The sequence below is a fragment of the Nothoprocta perdicaria genome, unplaced genomic scaffold (genome assembly GCF_003342845.1).
Source record: "Nothoprocta perdicaria isolate Ctin4 unplaced genomic scaffold, notPer1 scaffold_150, whole genome shotgun sequence".
Lineage (NCBI taxonomy): Eukaryota > Metazoa > Chordata > Aves > Tinamiformes > Tinamidae > Nothoprocta > Nothoprocta perdicaria.
Genome location: NW_020454650.1, coordinates 1,732,348 through 1,754,913, shown reverse-complemented (window position 1 = coordinate 1,754,913; position 22,566 = coordinate 1,732,348). Strand labels below are relative to the sequence as shown.

General features: G+C 39.8%; 1 protein-coding gene across 1 annotated transcript; it reads right to left on the bottom strand.

Moving 5' to 3' along the window:
* Window positions 1–526: 526 nt before the first annotated feature.
* On the bottom strand, window positions 527–22,337 carry NPHP3 (nephrocystin 3). The gene is made up of 27 exons (XM_026034814.1): window positions 21,981–22,337; window positions 21,608–21,733; window positions 20,544–20,694; window positions 19,465–19,617; window positions 18,832–18,965; window positions 18,424–18,584; window positions 16,624–16,771; window positions 16,168–16,242; window positions 15,459–15,647; window positions 14,028–14,131; window positions 13,327–13,441; window positions 12,315–12,458; window positions 11,689–11,786; window positions 11,086–11,188; window positions 10,419–10,501; window positions 9,317–9,455; window positions 8,413–8,577; window positions 7,852–7,946; window positions 7,231–7,353; window positions 6,647–6,836; window positions 6,266–6,507; window positions 5,766–5,841; window positions 4,859–4,986; window positions 3,260–3,500; window positions 1,975–2,100; window positions 974–1,089; window positions 527–773 (listed from the first exon to the last, which is right to left on the bottom strand). The coding sequence occupies exons 1-27, from the start codon at window positions 22,335–22,337 to the stop codon at window positions 593–595; spliced, it is 3,963 nt and encodes a 1,320-aa protein (XP_025890599.1). The 3' UTR covers window positions 527–592.
* Window positions 22,338–22,566: the final 229 nt, after the last annotated feature.

Genomic DNA, 22,566 nt, shown 5'->3' with positions numbered 1-22,566 from the left:
TTTAACTGTAGATTATTTTGCAGTTAGATTAATTTTCCCCAGAGAAACTGTTATTTTTGCACAAATCCCTGGAATATAAGCTTGTTCAAAGCTGAAATCAAGCTGCAAATAAAAATTTAGGTGGAGGTGTATTTGGCTTTCTAAAAACTACCATCTATACAGAAATAACTTTAAAATCCTCTGAAGAGGCAGAAAGACAAAACAAAAAAAAAWATATAACTGCCCTAAGCCAGGCTATTGCAATGTAGAAATAAGTGTCATGTGGAGTATATACAATTAGTTTAACCTGTCTTTGTCATTATAGTCCCAGCTCTTGACCTAASAGGTATCAAAGTACCGTATTTTTGACATCAAGTTTAACTTGAGCAAGGTGTTCACATGCATGTCTATATACAATTGAAAAATTTAAGCTTGTACCATACAGTCCATAAAGCTAACATGAAAGGATTTCCATGTTAAACATGTTCCTCTTTTCATTCTGGAATGTTTAGGTACCAAAATACTATTTCATTCCAGGAAGCATAGAGTTTTTAAGTATTTTTAAGTCTAACTTTGCTGCAAATTACTGCCTTTACCTTTGAACAGCTTTATATCACCTTTGTCCATGTTCTGGGAAAACATTTGGTGACAAAGCACTTTTCAGACTGAACGTATCTCCACTTGATGAGTGCCGGGAAGTTGCTTTTCCACCTATCAGCACAGTCTCTGCTTCTTTTATTTCCATGGCCCTTTTGTAAAGTTCAGCTGCCTTCTCAAAATCACCCCCTTCGTAGCTTTGGGAGAAGAGTAAAATAAAATTGAAACAAAAGAAAATTCTCCATGAACTCCATGTCTCAAATGCACACCCTGCTAAATACAAATTCAAAGCTGTCTGCTTACTTAACAAATGTGCAATTCTAGCACATTTTATCTACTTTTTTTTTCTTTTTTAATAGTAATTGCCCCTTTTTATGCCCAGAACTAAAAATCTTACCTGAGCACAGCCAAGTTCTTCAGAGTTTCTCCCACACGAGGATGCATATGGCCAAAACTGTCTTCATAAATCTTTAACGCACGTTCATAAAGAGGTAAAGCTTCCATCCGCTTTTTCTTTGGGTAGCAGAAGAGTCGTTTGTTAGAGAGCTGTTTTACAGTTGTTCTTTTCTTACATCCCTGCAGTACATCGCACGTAGAAATTCATCCATACTCAAGCAGAAAAGCTCTTTTGAGGATTTCTGTTCTGTTTTGTTTTAAACTACTATTGTCAGATGAAGATGACTGTGACTGCCAGAGCAGTTGACTTTCACTTGCAAACAAAGTTGGGTCTTTTATTAGGGTCTAGACAGTTTTGAAAATTTCTGGCAGTTTTGAAAATTTCAGCCTGCATACCTGAATATTTTGAGTTATCAATGGTCTTTAAGCACTTTTCCTGAACCAGCTATAATCCCTGTTCACAATTAGCTAGGCACGCTACAGAAGTGTGAAAAATAAGTAATCTACAGCTTACTTCTAAAACTGTCAGGTTTGGCCACAGGCTGACCGCTTTTCTGGGAATCTCATGCTAATATGGGCTACAAGTCAAGTGGTGGAGCCAGATCAGGTTGTTAGTTACAGAGAGCCACGCTTGATCAGGGTGGGCACTGGTGTCACCCAGAGCCATGGGTTTCAATGGGTAATATCTCCCAGTGAGCCCGGGGGGTTGCTGTGCTCCATCATGCTGGGGCTACTGCTCTTCAGGGGCAATTACTCTATTCCAGTAATAATTTAAAGAGCATTAGCCCAAGCGGCCATGTATAGCACCAGTCACAGCAGGTACTGGGTGCCTACATCCATTTCCCTTGCCAGCTTTTTAACACAGAACCTAAGAACTGGCAAGTCCTACACAGAGATCTCTTTCAAATGCAATTACGCTCCTTCCATATCCCTTAGGTGCAGCCACTAAAAAAATAAAAGCTTCAGCAAGGAATAATAAGCATGTACAGCATGAGAACTCACCATCTGACAGTAGAGAACAGCAAGGTTCACCAAAGCAGTAGCTACGCTAGGGTGTTTGGGGCCAAATGATTTCTGTCGAATTTCGACAGCTAGCTCATACAGAGGAACAGCCTTGTCGAGTTTCCCCTAGAAAACAACCGAGAAAAAATGACTCTGTTATCTTGGTGTACTGGAATGGAAACAGTAAAATCTTTTCACAATAAAAATCTCGGAGGAGTTCAAATTAGAAGGGTTCAACTTCGGTCAATTCATAGTTATATTCAGCTGAGATTCTTTATTATGAATATTAGGACCTAGTTTTGCTWAATTCAACTTTCAATGAAATTCTTACATCTAATTTAAGAGTTAAGTGTGCTGCAGGATTGGGAATGTGCTTCTTGACTGTATCTACTACTGGCTACATCCTCCTTTTCTTTCAATATTGTTTTCTATTGTGTCCAATTCAGAAGACTAAAAGAAAAAGATTCAGCTTTACTTTTATCTAAATAATTTTCTCCATCTGCATTCCTTCATCCTGCCATAAATGACAGACTAGAGCATTTATTTTGGTATTAAAGGGCCTTTTTTTTTTTATGAGGATGTAGGTGCCTTAACTTTTGAGCAGTTTCGAGCAGTTTTCTATTTAGTGAAGTGGTGTTCACAGCACCTCCTTAGGAACACCAGCATGCTCAAGGCCATCTCACCTGCTGGGAATTCAGCTTCTTGACTTTGGTTCCCTGCCCCTCTTCTTTTCCAAATAGTTTATTGTAGATTATTATTTTCCCAGTAAATCTATTCTGCTCTAAGTTTGAATCTGCTCACACATTAACTGGATGTACTTGAGAAATACACTTAGTTTCCACTATTCGAAAGTGAATTCTCATGCTTAATAACAATTACAAAATCAGTAACTGCAAACTTTACTGTAATTACAAACTTCAAATTTCATCCTTTTTCTTCCAAAGCATCACCATACTCCAGTTGTGATGCTCAGCAAGCCATGTGGATTCAGCACTTATCTGTAAATAATTGTCTTTATTTTACTCCTGTCTCTTTTTCCTTTACTCCTGTCCCTTTTCTTCCTCCGCTCTTCCTTGTATGACTGGTTCACCCTGCATTTTCATTTATGCTCTTTCAAGCTGACAGAAAAGCTGTTTGATTCGAATCTGTGAATCTGTTTTTGGAGAGTTATGGGTTTCGAGCAACATCAAAACTCAAATCAGGGCTCAGCCGTTGATTACAGTTATCGGAGACAGTATTTCTACATAAATAAATGAACAGAAGCCCACGGCAGGCCGATGCTCACCATCTTCTTGTAGAGCACTGCGAGGTGTTTCACGGTGTAGGCCAAGGAGGGGTGGTCGGGCGCGAGGGCCCGCCGGCGGATGTCCAGGGCTCTCTCGTAGAGCTGCTCCGCCTGCTCGTGCCGCTGCTCCTCGTTGTACAGGGCTGCCAGGTTGTTGAGGGACTGGGCGCAGTCTGGGTGCTCGGGCCCCAGGACCCTCTCTCTCATCTCCAGGGAGCGCTTCAGGAACAGCTCTGCTGTCCTGCGAAACACGCGTGTTCAGCACTGCCGGGAAACTGGTGACACCTGCAGGGGCTGCAGTGGCTGCTGGAGAGGGAATAAACTCTGCCTGGGAAACTGCAGGAATTCTGACATCTGGGAATGGGCTTTCACTCCCCCTGGACAAGCGTGCATGGGATTAGCAGGGCATTTGAGCAGGAAGTGAAGACCTTGGCCAGGCACAACCCTGCCATGTGGGCTAACCATGAGAAGGAAGGCACATTAACACGTTTCTGTGCATCTCCTCACAGCAGCCAGGTGCTTTCCTGAGTAAAGCAATACTTGAACATTTGAGCGAGTTAAGGCTCACACATTCTTCTACTAACCTTAAAGATGATAACACAAATTAGAGGGTTCAGCAGATAGTTTTAACACCAAAGATGGAGAGACAGGAACAGGAGTTGTGTGTGTTATGAGCTAGATTCTCATTGCAGGATCTGTTTAGAAGTGATGCTGTGGGAAAGACTTTCTCTGAAAAGCACCATTCTAGCATTTCCCTATCACACTTTATTATCTCAGTAGTGTAGTATTAATCCACTGCAAATTCACAGGACTTGTCTATCACAAACAAGGGGTGATCCCCACATAATACTGGCAGCATTCATTGCAACTAGGTAGTTTGTCATCCTGACACACACACACACTTTCTGTGTGACTCTGTTCCCAAGAGGTCGGTTTAATAAATTGGAAAAATGCATTTTATACTACAGAGAAAGAGACCATGTACTGAACTGTGGGTCCACTTCTGGAGCTCTTAACAAGTGCCAAAAGGTGTTCTATATATTTAAGGGCTAGAAGAGCAAGTGTGATAATGTATAACAACTGATAAAATGATGCACCCTTCTGTCACTGACCAAAAAATCAATCTTGGTCTTGCTGATTTAGAAGAGAAGCACAATCTCCCATGAAAAAAAGTGGCTTTTCTGTCACTCTGTCCTCTTCTGGCCTTACGTGGCCTGCAGGGTAAGCACGCGCTGATTTTCACCATGCTGAATAAATACTTAAACTTGTGACTTCTGAAAAGGCCAACGTTTTGAGTGCTGTAACAGCAAATACTCTGTTCAAGGAGGAGCATTGCAAAGGGAGGGTAGTTAAACCTGAACTGCAGAACATCAATCCTAAATTCAGGAAATGCACTGACTCTGCTGGTCAATACTCCCTGATGGCATCTGCTCTAGAAAATATAAGTGAATTTCACAATGAACAAAAAACTTGTAGAATAAATGGGGAACAGCACTCTCTCTGAGCTTGTCTCCAGATTTAATACTTGTACCCAATGCTTTGCTTCTACTGAGATCTATGAGAAAAATCAATGGATGTGTCCCAAAGGGCAAAACTTACTCCAGATTATTCTGCAGGTAATAAAGGACGCCGAGCTCATTGAGGGTTCGAGCATTGTCAGCAGTGTCTTTGCCCAGCGTGAGCTCTTCCAGCTGCAGGGCCCGCTGGCGCAGGAGAGCAAAGCCACACTGCAGCAAAACACAAGGCAACGCAAGCCAGTTGTCACCACCTCCAGAGGATGGAAAAGCCAAGCAGTTTTGTGCCAAAGAAACACAGTAATTCTACCTACCTCTTACTTCCAGGCTAAGAGGCATTGGCATCCTGCTCATTTACAGTCTAACAGTGATTTTCGCCCACCATGCTTCCAGAAAATAACTCAGACTTCCAGGCTAACTTACTGCATCATCTTATAGCTCTGTCTTCCCTCTACCATACAGGCTAAGTTCCTTAAGCCCAGTTAATTCAAATAATCTATTTAGATTAAATTCTTATTAAAAAAAAGCAAAAAACTTCAACTCCAAATAAAAATCAAGTTAGTTTCCTGCTCTGAATCCTGTATGCAAGTAGTAAAAGAATATTATCCTTCAAAATGCTGAAAAAAACACTTCTAGGCAAACCAATAAAAAATAAGAAATGCAGCCTCTGTTACACAGTCCACCCAATTCTTGACCTTTGCAGTTTCTATAAAAATATTTGTGTAGCAAAACTCATAACCAAATGTGACAAAATCCCTGTGATCTGAATACTTTTGTACTTAAGCACCAGGGAAAGATCCGCATTTTGCAGCTTTCCACTTCCACCACAGTTATAGCTAGGTGCTACACCACCTGACCATATATACTCCTTCACAGTTATCAAAAGCACTTGAGGATTAGATTACTACAACAGCTCTGAGACACGCTTTATTATGCATTTGAGAGAGCCACAGCTTTACTGCATTTCTATTAAACATCAAGTATTTCCTTACCAAGCTGCCTTTCCGCCTTGCTGCCTTTTGGCGTATTTTGAAGGACTTCTTCCTCAGCTGCTCAGCTTGTTCATACCTGAAAAGAATTGCAGATGTTATGCAGTGCCAGCAAAATGCCAAAAACAGCATCAGGGGATATTTTGGACAGCAGCCTAGAAAGCTTCTAAGTTGCTTGAGAGAAGAGATTCCATTTGAATTCCAAAGCTATTTACGAATTCTGGAAAAAAAATACACTTTTTGTAAAAGGTAAAAATATACAAAATGCTTAAGCCAAATAGCGTTCTTCTGGTAACTCTGACTTGCTGGAATCCTGGGGACAAAGGTCCAGGCTGCTGAGTGGCCTGCCCCAAGACTACACATAGGATGGTCACTTCTACATGGAGAGTTAGGAAAAATCAAGGAAAGGAGCCATGCAAGTATGTTGGCTTCAAGGAGAAGAAACTCAGGTCCAGGTTACAGACCTCCACAGGAAACAAAAGCACCAGTGCAGTTAATCTTACTTGTTCTGCTTTTGGTACAAGGTTGCAAGGGCATCAAGCTCACGGGCTACGCAGGGATGTTCTGCTCCATAAGCGTTTTCAGAGATTTCCAGCGCCTGCTTATAGAGCTGCTCAGCATTTCCAAACTTCTTCCACTGCACATAAACTCCTGCCAGCTGGTGGAGTGACTGGGCCACCCTTGGGTGGTCTGGATCCAGGGCAGTCTCTCGAATCTCCAGGGAACGTTGCAGGGGAGCTACAGCCTGCAACAGGGGAACAGAGGCTATGAAGGCAGCAGGCAACATCCTGGGCACTGCAATAGTTAACAAGTGCTGAAAAAAGGTACAGACTGAACTCTGCTTAATTTGCCTGCTTGCTGTTACAGTCTCTAAATGTACTCACCTGACTGAGAAGACCTAGGTCCTTAAGAAACCGTCCCAGGGTCTCATAAAGATCAGCCAGGCAGATCATACTTTCCTCTCCCTCACAGCTTTTTTCATATTCTTTCAGAGAGTCAAAATATTCAGCTGCCATAGAGCTTTTATCTTTCCCAACCAGCTGCCAGTAACTCAGCAATTCTGCAAAATGTCCCCTGTTTTAACAAGGAAATAAGAAGCTCATCTTATCTCTGAGATCTCTCTCTTCAGATTCACACTAGGTTAAAAGAAAAGGGCCACAAACATTAATTTTGCTCTGGCTAAAACACACTGCAGAGACAGTACAGATGGACTACTGCACAACAGCAGTGTTTGTTCATTTACTAGGCCCCATTCATAACAGAATAGAAAGAACTTTCATAGGACACAGGGTCATCAAGAGATTAACATTTAGCCTCTTACTACTTTAAGTTTCTTTCATCCTTTTTTTTTTTTTTCTTATTTCTTTATATTCAAAGGTGATAATTAGGTATTTCCTCACATTTCACGTATTCGATACAAACTACTTTGAAATGTTTATACCCACCAAAGCAGTGGCTACTTTGGTACCTTTTGTAAAGGTTCTGCGATACAAAGAGATTCAAAAGACACTTGTGTAGCTTTTGCTTGTCACCCTGTTGCTGGAAGAGCCACGGAAGTTCATCTGCACTTCTCCAAGTCACTCGGTCTTGACTATGGAAAGAAAAACAAACAAAACACAAAGTTCAAGTGGCCTAATACAACTTGTCAAATTGAAGTGAAAACCAGGCGCGCAGAAGCTCACAGCCAGAGTTGGGACCAAGTCAGGACTGTAAATGCAAAACAGTTACCAGGCTGGATGTGAACCTGCAGCCTTTCAGCTGTTCTGCGGGACCTCCTCTTGTGTATGTGCTTATTACCTGCTACATTCAAGGAAGTCTTTCCTTTTGTCTTCAAGAAACCTCAAATTTCCTAGCATTTACATGGAGCTAAAAGACCCAGGAAGGTGGGGAAGAGCAGGGGAGGTAGCCACAAAAAAACAGATGCAATGTGAATTCATGTCCCATCTCATCACTCAGTAGCTTTTTTGTATGTCCACCACACCTACCATAGTCCTCGATCTTGATTGAGCCAAAGAAAGTATATGAAGAAAACAAAAATATCTGAGAGCCATAAAGCCTGCAGTTGAGAACTTGAAGAATTTTGACCTACCTTAGCTGCCTGGTGAAATAGTCTACTAATTTTTGTCTATAGGTGGAAATAGCATTTTCACCTTCCATATATTCTAATTTCACCATTTCCCAAGCCTAAAAAAAGAAGAACAGAATTGAGAGAAAATAAATTTATTTAAATTGTTTAATAATCTCTGTTGATTCACAGAAAACTGAGATTCAATTATTAACAWGTCTTGTATTGTGGAAAAAAAATCTTTCCATGCCAAAGATACCATAAACAGATCATCTTGTATTAGACCACAGCTCGGGTTATGCAGATCATTTTCCCTTCCCTTAAGTTCCTGTTTTCAGACCTTGAAACTAGGACACATGGAATCAGCAATGAATGGAGCAGAACTCTAGTCTAATTCTAGTCACATTTCTTGGAAAGGAAGACAGGAAATCTAGATGAACTCTGCTGAGATGTAGCTGGGTGTAAAGCTGAGTGGACAAAAATGCACCCAAACACTCCCCGCACTTAACAGACTCAAAAACRGAGCTGGCACGAAAGCTTTTGCACTTGTGGAGTGCCACACATATTTAGAAATATAAGATTCACCTGGAGGTGCTGAAATTTTAGCAAACCACAGCCATAGGTGAGCAAGCACATTCTGTGCAGGCTGTGCACGAGCAAGGCAAGCACTGCTGAAGACAGTTCTGGATAAAGTTCCATCAGCTCTGACTCACTCACTCCGTTGTGGCTAACCCCGATGACACACAGCACCTACAGAGAGCAGACAAAGCACCTTACACACTTAGCGAGCTCAGCCTGAAATCCAAAGGAAAATCTTGCCTATCATTGTATATTACCATTTACCAACTATCCACATTAACTCTTTCCCCTTTCTGTCCTCACAGAGCAATCCTCAGTGCTAACTGACTCATATTTTAGCAGATAACGTGCCAATTTGGACAAATAACTGACATTTACATTATAATTGGTTCCAGGAACTTCAYTCTAAAACACTTTGGGGATCAATACCTTCATTATTGTAAGGGACTCCTTACAATATTCTGACCTGTGAAACAGATTCTGATAACAGAGTCCCTTTTTCTAGCAGATAACTGTTATAAAGAAGGCCTAGCCTAAAAAGTAAATACAATGAATTTACATTAAAAACATCTGGTAAAATTTTAGCAGTTATAATAGCTGCTCATCGGATCAGGACACCAAAAAGAGTGCGGATGTCATACCACATAATTGTGACAGGGTTCTGTTCTGTCTTGTAAAATAATACCTTTGTTGAAATTTAAGACAGAGAGGCTGTATGTTCTGTATTTATGCAATAAATAAAATTAGATTAACACAACTGTCTCTAAGTGAAAAATGCAGTAATCTAATTGTCTAATCTAATTGTCCCTACGAACCAACACAAACCTGTATTTAMTTTTCATTTAATAAAAACTGTCTATAGGAAAGAATATAGATTTCTTGTATGAATCCTGAAGCCCTCTCTGCTTACCTCTTTCAAAAGATCCTTCTCCTTATCATTCCGCAAAGACTCCTGAACTGATCGCAGAACAAGCCTGTAGAGTGACACTGTGTCCTGGCACTGGAAACACTGCTGAAGGGTTTSGTCAATATTTCCTGTACCTCCAGCACTGAGCAGATGGACAAAAAGCTTGCTTCAGCACATGCAATCTGGCTCAGCAAGATGAACTCTTATCTCTAAAGTGCACTGAATTCCTCCTGGATTTAAAAGACGCACAGCACCTGGCAAGATGACACTCAAAAATATGACGCCTGATGTCACATTGTCTGATTTTTCTAAATATCTACAACACTCTCAAGCTGCAGCGTTCTTTTCCTCCAGCAAGAACACAGAGTGATAACATCATGCTGCAGAAATATAGGAACATGAAACTAGATGCTGCTGTTTCCTTTAATGCATTTATAGAGCAAGGTTTTCAAAAGCAATTAAGCATTGTAGAGCATAAATCACTGAAAATAATGAAAATCAGGCAGGCTAAGTTATTGAAGTATGATCTTTTGAGAGTCTCAGTATTTCTCAACATTGCCTCTSCTTTCTCAACAAGATAAAATCTAGATTAATAAGAAGCTAATGCCCTTCTTATACMTTCTGTTGCACAGAAGATTCATCTTCTGAACAGCAGGAATTACAGGGCAAAGTATGGTGTACAGGATGGCAGACTGGACAGTTGCTGAGCTCCCTTTTAAACTTACAAGACAAAATGCAAACCACCTGGCGCATCAGTAAACCCAACCACTTTCAGGTAAACCATTTAATCAAACAATACCACATCCTCCAAACAATATTAAAGCAACCAATACACCCAGAAATCAGAACCACCAAAAAATAAAAAACAACTATTTGGATTCACTTCATCTTGAAACTGCAAAGGTCACAAAAAGATTATCTGATCTTTTCTCCCACTCAATCCACAGCCAGCGAAAGGAGAACAACTTTCTATTCTATTCTATTCTATTCTACTTCTTAACAGGATTCATTCTGTCACATCAACGTATCAAAAAACACAGCAAAGCTACTTGGAGTCTTCTGACATAGTGGTCAGCGAAATAATTGCAAGATCATGTCAACTTACCAGGCAATAATTTTACCCAGAAGAGTGACATATAGGGCATTGCAAGTTGTGGCAGAACGACAGTGTCTCTCAAGCTTCTTCTCCTACAAAGGAAAATGAACCATACCAATCAGAAGTTAATGATTAGAGAAGAAAATAGAAGTTGTAGATATGTGTCTATCTGTAACATCTGAAGAGTGTGATAAGAGAGCTATTTCAAAAACACACTTCATGTTTTCTCAGGTAGTGAAGCATGCAGGTCAAAGTTTCCTTTCAAACTTAGGATCAAATGACTTACAGCCTAATCATTAGATTACTAAAGATGAAGATTATGTTACAGAATCAGSCCATGAGGCAAAGAGACAAAATATTTCTTTTTCCATTCAGCCAATCACTGTCACAGTATCACACAACATTAAAGCTTTTACAGTTCTAAAATGAAAGAGAATGTTTACAACAGGATGTACAACTGTGCACTTTCTTGTTAATAATTTATGCTGTTCCATCTGYATTTCGTGCTATGAGCCTTGAGGTAAAAATTATTCAAATTGCATGCTGTCCTGACCAGCACACTTCAGTTGGCTGAATATAATCTTCCTTCTGGTGGCTCTGCTTATTTCATCTTCCCATATTTTCCTTAAGAGTTATAGTATAGTGAGGAACCTTTAAAGATCTACAATGGACATACCTGCTCTTTAGTCAATTTAACATTTGCAGTGTTACACTCTGCACTAATGAGAGATTTAACATCTTTGGAATTCAGTGGATCAAGATGAAGAGTGGGCCACAACCTTTCAGCAACAGAGAAAAAAGTTACATTCAGACCTCATTAAAGAGCACGCAAGAGGGAAAAAAAAGACATAAAAGTTGTAGACTTTTTTAAAGATTGATGTCAAARCAGTAATTGAAGCTATTCTCTGCTACTAAGAAATTCTAATCCTCACAAGTCAAAGTTCCATTTTTAGCCTTATCCTGAATCTACATCACTGTAATAGTGTTCTTAATGTACACATGACTACATTCAATATTCTCTTTTCACAAGCTCATGCAAAAAGATCCATTAAAAGAAAAGTACAGTTTTACAACAGAGAAAACTTCTCCTCGTTGCAGTATCATTACAGAAGTTTCCTTTATTCCTCTCTATGGCTCCTCTCCTTTCTGGAACCTTATTGTATTCATTTCATCKTCAGATCTTGATAAATTTGGCCTTTTGTTCTTCAACCACTAAGTGCATTTTAAAATAGCAATTTTCACCCAAACTTTCTGGAGACATCCCAGAAATATAACATACCTCCAAGCCTGGGGGCACGTTTCTACATTCACTGATACAATCATTCTCACATTCACTGGCAGAGGATCTATCAGCCATTTCATGTGTTTTTCAGCTTGCTTAAAAACAAAATTTTYGTTACTTAACACTCAGGTTGTTAAAAAAAGGAGGAGAAAAAAAGCAAGAAGTCGATAGGCTTCATCAACTTTTACTTTATCTTAGTAAAAAGGGTCTTAATTTCTCCAGTGTCCTTAAAAATAGCTTATGATTCAATTTCTGGTATGTATCAGCATGACTGAGTATTATATAAAGCAGCTAGAATATTATAATTCAAAAGCTCTCTGCATAAGGTCTAGGCTATTCACATGCCTCCTAGGTCTGCTCACAACCCTGATCCTTTGCATAAATAATGYAGCCAGACCGCTCAAATATTATGGTTAAAAACAAACAAAAAAAAAMCCCAACAAATAACAAACCCCACAAATATTACTATAAAAACAATATACTACTTTAATCCATCAGCACTAATTTCAAATTATTTTCTATATATGTCCTTTATACTGTTGTTACACAGATACTGCTGAACCCACTAGACTCGTGGCAGCTTATTTCAGACCGGCAAATGGCCAAGTATTTTGAAAATATACCTGTATTTGGTCAATAGAGTCAATAATTATAATAATGCTGCCTTGGTGACGTGCAGAAAGTTTTTCCAGCCAACGGGGAAACTCTTCCAGAAGTTTAGCAGGATCCAATGTCAACGGTGACACCAGCCAGGAATGCTGCATAAGCTGCAGAATTATWAAAATATATTAAAAATTCTGTCTTAAAAACCAAATAGCAAAGTTGAAGACAGACCTATGGGCTCCAGAGTTAAAAAAGAAAACACTCATTCTTGGGGCAAATTCGCTGAAYAAGCTCAGAGTTTACTTTCCTGCTACTACATGAATAAAGCTGGCAAATCCTCAAAGCTAAGAATACTTACAGAACTCAGTGCATAAATTCTAGAGGGACTTTTTTTTAATACAATGGACAAGGAATTTGGAGATTTAAAAAGGCGTAAAAGTTGGACTGGTTAAAATATGCAGATCCCTAAAACACATGAAGAAATTTTAAGGGGCAAACAATTGATCTTGTGTTTCTAAAGGGTTTAATTTTGTGAGGTCTTTAGTGCTATTATGCAAAGGAAAAAAAGCTCAGACTCTGGCACAGAAATACTCATTTATTCCCTACATATCAAACACACACTTCAAAAATAAATTAACATAGGAGAGAGACTAGTCTAGGAACAATACGGTGCCAAGTGGCAACTGCAGCCTCAGGTTTCTAAATGCACAGACAGAAGAGATGCCACCTGCTTCTCTCTTTGGCCAGATGGTAGGAAATTTTGGAAGAAGTTTCTATGGTTGTATAAGCCATCAATATTGGTCATCATCAGCATGACTCCTAACACTAGTCTATTAAGAAAATCCCACAGATGCCTTTTAATTGGTCTGCATTCAGTATATAGGATGAGAGCTCCCACTTCTATCATGCCCTTCATCTGCATTATTCTTAGYTGATGTAGAAAAGCCCATAAAAATTTGTTGCTTTTGACACACACTTACTGACCCTTTCTAAAGAATCAAGCTATGCAGTGTAAATGATAATACAACTTACCTTTAAAGTCAGGCGTTTAATTATCAGAGCAGATTCTGAGCTGGTAGACATGGGCCTCCCCACGAAGTGATAAAGAATTAGGGTGTTTGGCGAATGCTTCTGTTGCAGTTGAATCCTAATGAGTGAAGAAAAAAGCATCTAACAGACCATGTTTTTGCAAATATATTTTCATCTCAAATAAAAATTATCAGTTTTGGCAAAGCAGGTAGAGGATGTTAGATAGCAGTGCTGGGTTATTTATCAGAGATAGTAAATCAGGCATTTTGTAAGATGTAATTGGATTTTTTATGTCAGTTTCCCTTCTTGATCTCCCCAGAACTGGAGCCATTAGCAACTGCCCTTCCTGGCACTAAACTGCCACATGTTATCAAGCTTGTAGGAGCTAATGACACTATCAATTTAGCTTTATGGCAGCAAATTCTGCCACAGCCTACAAGTGACTGCAAAATGCATTTCTGGGATAAATTATTAGGTCAGCCCCTTCCTTCCACTAGTTCCAGTAAAAGTCTCCAAAGGATCTCACTGAGTATCAGAAAAAGACAAACTATTGAGTTGCTGAAACCATCTGATGCTCTACTACTTTAGCCTGTGTTTTTCTAATTTCTGCCATTTTACTTCTAATTAAGGTGATACAATGCCCAGAATGTAATGGGAACCTTTTTCCTTGAATTTCATACAGGGAAAAAATATTTTTTAACTACCATTTTGACAGAAGGAGAGATTTCCCAGAGCCTGGTCCTCCTGATACAAGCAGAGGTGGAATAGGTGCCGGTGCTGCTACTAGGTCATTCAGACGTTCAAAATACTATAAATAAATAAAAATAAAAATTACAAGGTATTTCACTGTTTAAGGAAGAAATGTGCTATTCTGCTAGGTATGATAAATTGCCTAATTTACAAGATGCATGTGCAGATTAACAGAGGTAAGGCAATAAACACTAAAATGTAACTTAACACATATGGAAATAACTTTGTTAGCTAAGCATTAAAAATACTAAATTTATTATCTATTTTAAAGAAAACATAAGATATATGAACTTTAAAAATTTTGACTCAGTAGGTATTTTTAGGGCTAATAAACTGAGTTGGTGGTGTTACAGCAAAGCAATCAGGTCCCATTTATCAGGACTCAGCCTTCAGATTCGACACCTGCTATTACATTTGGAGGCACCATGCACACAACCACATGAATGCCCATGGGTCTTGTGAAAGAGTTTAGCACCATAAAATAACATTAATCCACTTGGGATAGCTTGTCATGGCACAAGGGAAGTAGAAACTCGGTTAAGATGCACATATGTGTATTACAATGTGTAATACTCTATTAGTATTTTATTTCTTGAACTGTTCTAGCATGTAGCAAAGAGGGTACATTTCTTGAACCCATTGCTAAAATACAAACAATGAAGTCAAAGGAAGAAATAAGATGYTAATAATTATAATAATAAAGAACCTGTATTCTTATCCTATAGCACAAGATCAAAGAAATCTTTGCAGCACAAATCCAGTTGCAATATCAGTCCTTGCTAAAGGCCACTTGCGAATTTCTTCTTCATACACTCCTCTGTTTTCCCTGTTTATACACCTGCTCTTGACATCCCTAGTTTGAAATGTTTTTAAAATCAGATTTCAAATAATGAAAAAAATACTGAGTTTTTAAGCACTGCTCTACTTTTCATTTTCCTGTGTTCTCACACATGAGTAGCTACAAGATGGGAGGAAAGCTTTTCATTAGTGATCTCCAAAAGATAAAACTTTGGGTGTCAAGAAAGAGCTCTAATTTCCTTAAAAAGAAGAAAAAAAAAAACCACATTCAGAGTCTTTCCTACAGACTTCAAAAGCCGAGAAGGACATCCTATTTCTGGCATATGGTTACAGTGCTTTCCTCCAGTGTAAAAACAGCAACCACTTCTTCATCAATGCAACCAATTCTTCATCAGGAACCGGCAAACTGGTGTAACTGCCAGAAAACATCATCTACATTAACACATATGGCCTCTTCTAGCCTAAGGAATAAGAGTCATAAGGGGATGCTCTCAGACACAGGTCCTTCTGCAGAAGTATATCTTGTCCCACAAGAGACAGAGTGAGCGATAGCTTTCTCTTCATCCATACACATTTGTCATACTTACTTTCTCAAATCCCAGCTCACATGTGGAACTAGAGGCTTGCTGGAAAGCTTCCATCTGTTCTTGTTCATCATGTGCATCCCACAGCACGTCACCAAAAACTTCTTCTTCAGGAGCACTGGACTCTTCCTTATTATCTCCATCATCTCCATCCTTGCTTTCTAGCTCTGTCATTTCACAGCCCAATATATCCTGAGTAAAAAGAAAATTACTAGGAGAAAGTACAATCTTAAACACTTTTAATACCCTTCTAAATTCTCCTGTAAATGGTTGCAACTCTATTAACAGCAACAGGCCCATTCCCTTTTAGGTTACAATAAACGTAACTAAATGAGTAATTAAATGATCCCAAGTGAACACTGAATGCCAAGATCTCAGGACAGTGGTTTTAGTCCTCTCAGAGGAAGAATCTGTCACAGGAGATGATAAAGATTATGCATCCTCTCCTTATCCCCTGATACTATTCTTCCCATCTCAACAATGGAGCATGATATTAACAGAGAATTTAGAATCCTATTTGATCCTTTTCCATTGCTTCTGTCTGTAAGGCATTGCTCAGCCGGGTTTTCTTCCCACTTGCAGAATTCCTTGCTAACCAAGTATTAATGATAAACCTCTGAATTACAGTAAAGTAGCATTTAGCAACATTTGAGATCAGAAATCAAGTGTGGGAACAGAAAAAAAAAAAGGTGAAATGCATCAGGTATTCTACCTGTTTAACTATCTTTTCCACACAATTATAGATTTCATATGCTCCTTCTTCAACACTTCCCATATGATCAATCATCTGGAAAAGAAAAAAAAAGCAAATGACAAAGCATGCAGCAACTCTGAAATTAATGGGGAACAGTATTTATGACTACCCACAAAAAACATTCTGTAATATATCTAAATTCCATTCTTTTGTAATTCTTAGGTAGGATTCATCTTGCCTAAGCATTAAAAAATTGGSTATCTAGTCTGACAACAAAGGGCTTTGCAGTGAAAATGCAGTGTTTTTTCCTAATGAAAATTTCATTATCTTCATAAAATGTGCTTCATCTGTCTACTTATACAATGAGCATCCAGAATGAGTGTAATGCAACTTCTCCTAAAATCAGCTGCTACGAGCACAGTTCCTAAAAGCAAAGCAGCCTTTTAAACCCCAGCCATCATTAAGGTATCATACCTTGGCTTTGTTCACATAACGAATCTGCTCAATTAGCTGCTGCACCAGGACTGAGCTGTCTTTGCCATCTTCCATTCTGCGGTAAATCACCCGGGGTTTTTCTTCTGGATTTCTCAAGAAGGCTTCTTCACAGTCCTCCAGCAAACAACTAGATTGGAAATCAGCATTCTTGTGCTATATTACACTGCTGTGGCAAATAGTTCAATCAACACAAGCTCCAAAGACAGGTTTCACTGCAAAATCTAATTCAAAAGTCATTTACCCTCTTATAAGAGCAACCARCTATTTCATCGGAGAATTTAAGATAAACTCTGAAGCACAGAGCAGCTAAAAGATAGATTTTTGCTACTTCTATCGAAAAAAATCAAAATCACTTATTAATTATTACATTGCTGCTTTTTAAATTAAAAGTTGATGTTCCTATCACATCAATATACAGAATGAAAAGTAATTGACTTACATCAAAATAATATAGATTCACATGTGACGGAAGTGTCACATTTATGTCCTGCCATTACTTATTAGTTCTACTTCTTCACTACTTCTTTGCATTTATTAGACATAAGCTAGCTCTCTTAATTTACACTAATTGGAAACTTACAGACCTCTGATCTCAAAAGTGCTTTGCATTTGTATGTGTCAAGGAATAACCACTACAATTCCATGTTACTGTATACAGCAATGCTGTTGCAGTTCTGTAGAAAGGATTATACAACACTACACTGTGAGGATGCTCACAGTGGCAGACATTATTTTCTCATATGAGCACTACAATTTTCATCACAGCTTTCGTATGAGAAATTTTAAAAGACTATTGTTGGCAGGAAGCCCTCTTTATAAGTTTTTTTTTTTGAGACATTTTTCAATATGGATTTCATTCGTAAACACTTGTGGCCCACATATATAAAACTGGAATATCTGGCGACAGCGTCTCTCGCGGCGTCAACGCCCCCACAGCTGCTGACACACTCTTCTTCCTAAGGGCATAAAAGCATGGCAGCTCTAGCCCAGCTCCTCTATGAACACAAGCCTGAATCTTCTGTTGTACCCAACTGTTTCCAGAAACACTCCAATGCTGTAAGTCTTAGCTGCTGGCATTTAGCTCTCTAGGGAAGTTATGTTTTATAGACAGAAAGAACATGTCTTGTTAATTTAAGATCTCTAATCATATGGCAGTTGTGAAATACATAACTTCTTTATTTTTTACTTTCATACAGATATTTTGGAGTTATCATTGCATGATCCTGAATATTATCTTTTCTATTCTCTTTTATTTTTCTCTTCAGTGAAAGGAAAATACAATAGAAACAATACAAATGAATGGAAGTAGTCTTCATGACTCTCCTGTAAGATATCACACAGAAGAGCCATGAAATCAGTCCAGAAAGAGCCAGAGACAGAAAATAATACATAACAGAATAAAACAGGCATAGAGATAGATAAGGAAATGAGAGACACAGAAGCCATTCATCCCAACCATCTTCAATTCCTAAAATTCCAGCAATATGCATGGCAGTGCTGTTCTTGGAAACTATAATATTTGCATATTAATATGAAGGCATCTTTCATGCTGTTTTTCAATAGAGGATGAAAGGAAATGTTATGAAGCTGATGCATTCTTTGAACTATCTGCACTAGTAAATCTGAAGTTTGGAGGAGTATCAAGGAGTGTCAATGAAGGAGTATTCCTGTCCAAGATTAGCAAATGTACTGAGCAATGGATCCCATGCATTTTAATAAGCTATGCACTGCACATAGTTGCCAGTTTCCCTTTTCTTTGCAAACCTGAAAAACACTTACCTTGGCAATGTTAAATGTAGGAGCAAAAGGACTAATGAACTTTTTTCAATTTCCCATTTCCTTGCAGCCTTAAAACGACTTTCATTTTCGGCTGGAAAATGAACAACTTGAAAGAAGTATCCCATTGTTTCACAGATTCTTTGAAGTTTTGGTGAGCAGTCCTGAAAGCAAATTTCAATAACTGTGCTTTATTACTACATCTGCATAACAGAAAGGATTACTAGATAAATCCCAGTTCCTTTCCTCTGCACAGTTTCTCCCCCCATATCATTGACAACATTACCTCTAACTTTATTGAAATCATATKACAGTTATTAAAACTTTTGTGGAATACTGGACCAATTTTGAGCTAGTGTCACAGTGAAAATGAAACTCAGCATATCAAATGTAAGTTTGTGAGGTACTCACCCTAATGAAGACGTCCACTTCTAGCTGAGTCTCATCAGTACTAATAACAAAGCACCTTACTGTGTTACTCCACAGGGAGTGGGAAAACAGCGGAGTAACCTGTAACAAACTAGCAACAGCAGCATCCCAGTCATCTACAAATGAAAAAACAGAAACAGAGATCTTTGGATATGATTACACTATAGAACAGATAATAAGTCACCTATTAACATYATGAATAGCCCATCTTATTTAAAATAGTAGCAATATTTTTACTCAACTATTTTTGTYTTAATTTTAAAATTTTAAATTTAAAGGATTCGTAATTTTATAAAACCATATAATATGACAATGTGGCAAAGTATGAYAGTGTTAAATGTACTCATATTATTGCTACAATTGTATTTCATTTAAAATAGGATGGATGAAATGTATCCACAAAACCAAGTTTATAGTTATGAAAACACGCAGGAATAATAAAGATCACCCCTAATTCAACATTTTTTTCCCAGCTCTAAGTGCATTTCAGCTAAACTGAATAATAAATAACACTGCTTCATAGTGAAGCAGTTATTACTTCTATTTGCTAAAATCCCTGCTGCACATAAGTCACCAGTTACAYAGGCACAACTTGGCACGTACACCACTACTTACCCCTGTTGATATTCGCAAAAGGTCCCTCAACATCTATAGAGCTATGAGCAAACTCAGGTCCTCTGAAAGACTGCTGAAGCTGCATCATGCTCCCCATGGACGGCTCGCTGCCCAAAGCTCCTCCATTCCAGTACTCAGATTGTGCCCCGGTAGCTAAGGATCAAAAAAACAAAGCAAAGTAAACCCCTCACTGTCAGTAAACAAGGTAAAACACCAGCCCTAAACACCCTAGCTGAAATCTGCTCTCACATGCTACTGATCAGAATGTTTTCTCCCTGAGCAGATTCACTGATACCACTGTGGGCTCTAGCTCTAACCGGGCACTTGCTCAAAGGCACTGAGAAGCCATGCTGCTAAAAAACAAAATAACCAGAATTTGTTATTAATTGCATGCGTTGCTCTCATCTAGTGGGTTCAAACGCTCACTTGGATCAACTAAAGGAGAGCAGTTCACAGCACTGTTGCAGTCATTTGTGCAYGTCACAAAAATCTTTGTTCAGCATTTGTTCAGCAAAGTTCTGCAATTAAAACAGCATGAAGTGGCTGTAGGATTCAGATAAATTTTCTGYACTGTGTGAAAGAGCTTTCACAGGGTCTCTTGCCCATATGCTTGGATTGCAGCTCTACCAACCAATATGTGACTTTCAAGGCACTACATAAAACTTTCATGCAGAAAATAAAGAAAATGAAAAGGATTTAGAAAAAAAAAAGTAGGAAGGGAAGTAAAAAATCAATACTGAATTTAATATTAAAAAGATAGAAAAAATATACATAGAAAACAAGTTGAACTGTAAACTCAGAACTGTTCATAGAACAACTTTCAAAAGTTTCAAGTCACTGTGTTTAGACAATGCTCCATTTTTTTCATTGATCCATGAATATGACCAGAAATTTAGGGTCTCCACAACRCAAACAAAGGCTGTAAAGTCAGCTGCTTTTATCCCTTAAGAAAAATGAAGAAAAAAAAGAATCCTTTTACGCCCAGTCCAATAAATCTTTTATCAACAGAATAAAAGTGTTTGTCTTAGGCTTTCTCAATCATAGACTGCAGCCACAAATGCAAAAGATGGAACTCTCACCCGTAACATCTGTACAATTATCATCAGAATCAGACTCTTCAGGATCAAACACTTGGATTCCTTGGGCTTGTAGTCTCTGAAGTTTTGCTTCTAGCTCTCGTTTGGCTCTCAGTAAGTCTTGAATCTCATTTTCTTTKGTTTCTCTAAAAATCTATAAGAAAAAAAATTAAGGTACAAATCGTAACTCTCTAGAAATTCAGTATCAGTTCCTYGAATGATATTATCTACTTCCACTTACAAATATAAGTTTTTACCATTCATTTAGCATGGAAAGGCTTGAAAATGTGAACAAAAAGACATCAGGAGCATGAAAATTAGTTGGAAAACATAGCTAAAAATTATCTTTTTTTAACATTTCTCTTTTACCCCTTAGTATATCATTCTGCAAGTTCAGAGTCTGCCTTAGGAGTATGAGGAAATACAGAGTAAATTATACAGAGCAAAAACTGGGCCTATTGCCATATTTTGGCAGTCAAGGAAAAACAGAAGCATCCAYGTGGCCTCTCAAGTGATCCTAAAGTTAGCCTTAACACTCTTCCTTAGCTGGGTCTCTTCTTTTGGCAGCCAGAAGAGATGTRCTGCACGCACTCTTCTCTCCTGTTAGCTAACAGTGTTCAGCATTACTAYGCTAAATATACAATTTACCCAGAAGTAATTAAAGCCTGTGCTTACATATATACATTCGTTCAACAGGTAGCAGCCAGGCAGCCTGTGTTCACTTGTCACTTTCAGCTGTGAAAGCGGTAAGGACCAGTGTAAGAATGACACAGGAATTTACTGTGCGMTTCACCACTGGATAGCCTCTTAAGAGAAAAAAAAAGAGTTATTTTTTCATTAACCTAAATTTTGCCTTTGTTTTGTGGRGATGGTTGGTAGGATTATCTTGAAGAAAAAAAAATAGCTAGAGCTATGACAGCACAACTTTCTTGAGAAGGAGATGGCCTCATGAAGAGCTCACTGCGCAAATGGGACCATGCAGCACCATCACCCTTTCCTTTGGTCACTTCCACAGAGGGACAAGATAAGATAAGATAAGATAAGATAAGATAAGATCAGATCCATACCTTGAATTGCCTTTTGACCTTGTCCCGGTCATGCTCAAAGGTAGCCGCTCTCTCCATGGCTTGGTACTTGGCTTCCAAGGCACTCTCCTTCTCCCTGAGGATCTTCTGGTATGTTTTCTGAAGCGCCTGCAGGGATCAAACGCGCTGTTACTCCAGGAGGGAGGCAGGGAGCAATGGAGAGGCCGAGAGGTGACATTCCCACTGCTGAGGCCCCAACCCGCCATGCCCACAACTGCGTCAACCACATGGCGCGAGGGCAGTTTGTCCTGGGAAGCACCTGCTGCCCCTGCCACGAGTTTTTGGAGGGAAGCAGGACAAGGAGCGGGACGAGGAGCAGGATGAGGAGCAGGATGAGGAGTGGGCGCCCTCCCACCTGGAGCTCCGCGCGCAGCCGCTTGTTCTCACGGTCCAGCTTGGCCTCCTTCTTCACCATGGAGGCCACCTCGTTGCTCTTGCTCACACGGAAGATCTCGTACTCCTTGCGGAGCCGCTCGTACTCGGCGGCGCCCTCCAGCTCCTGCACGGACGCCGTGGACTTGAAGCTGGCGCCGAGGAGGCCGCCGGCGCGCGCCGCGCCCACGCGCCGCAGCGAGCCGCGCAGCAGCCGCGCCTTGGGCTTCACCTCCACGGGGATCTCGCAGGCCTCGCCGCCGCCGCCGCCGTACGCGTCCTCGATCACCTCGGCCGCGCCGCCGCCCAGCGGGCTCACGAGCGACGACGCCGTCCCCATGGCGGCCGCGGCGCCGCCGGGGCGCGGCGGGACGGGGCGGGGCGGGACGCGGCGGGGGGAAGCGGCGCCGCCGCCGCCGTCCCGCGGCCTCCGCCCCGGCCACGGCGGGGGCTGGGCCCGGCCTGAGGGAAGAGGGGGACGGACCAGCGTGGGGCGGGGAAGGGGAAGGGGGAAGAGGGGAGGGACGGGGAGAGGAAGTTCTCCCTGAAAAAATCCGGGCTTTCAGTTT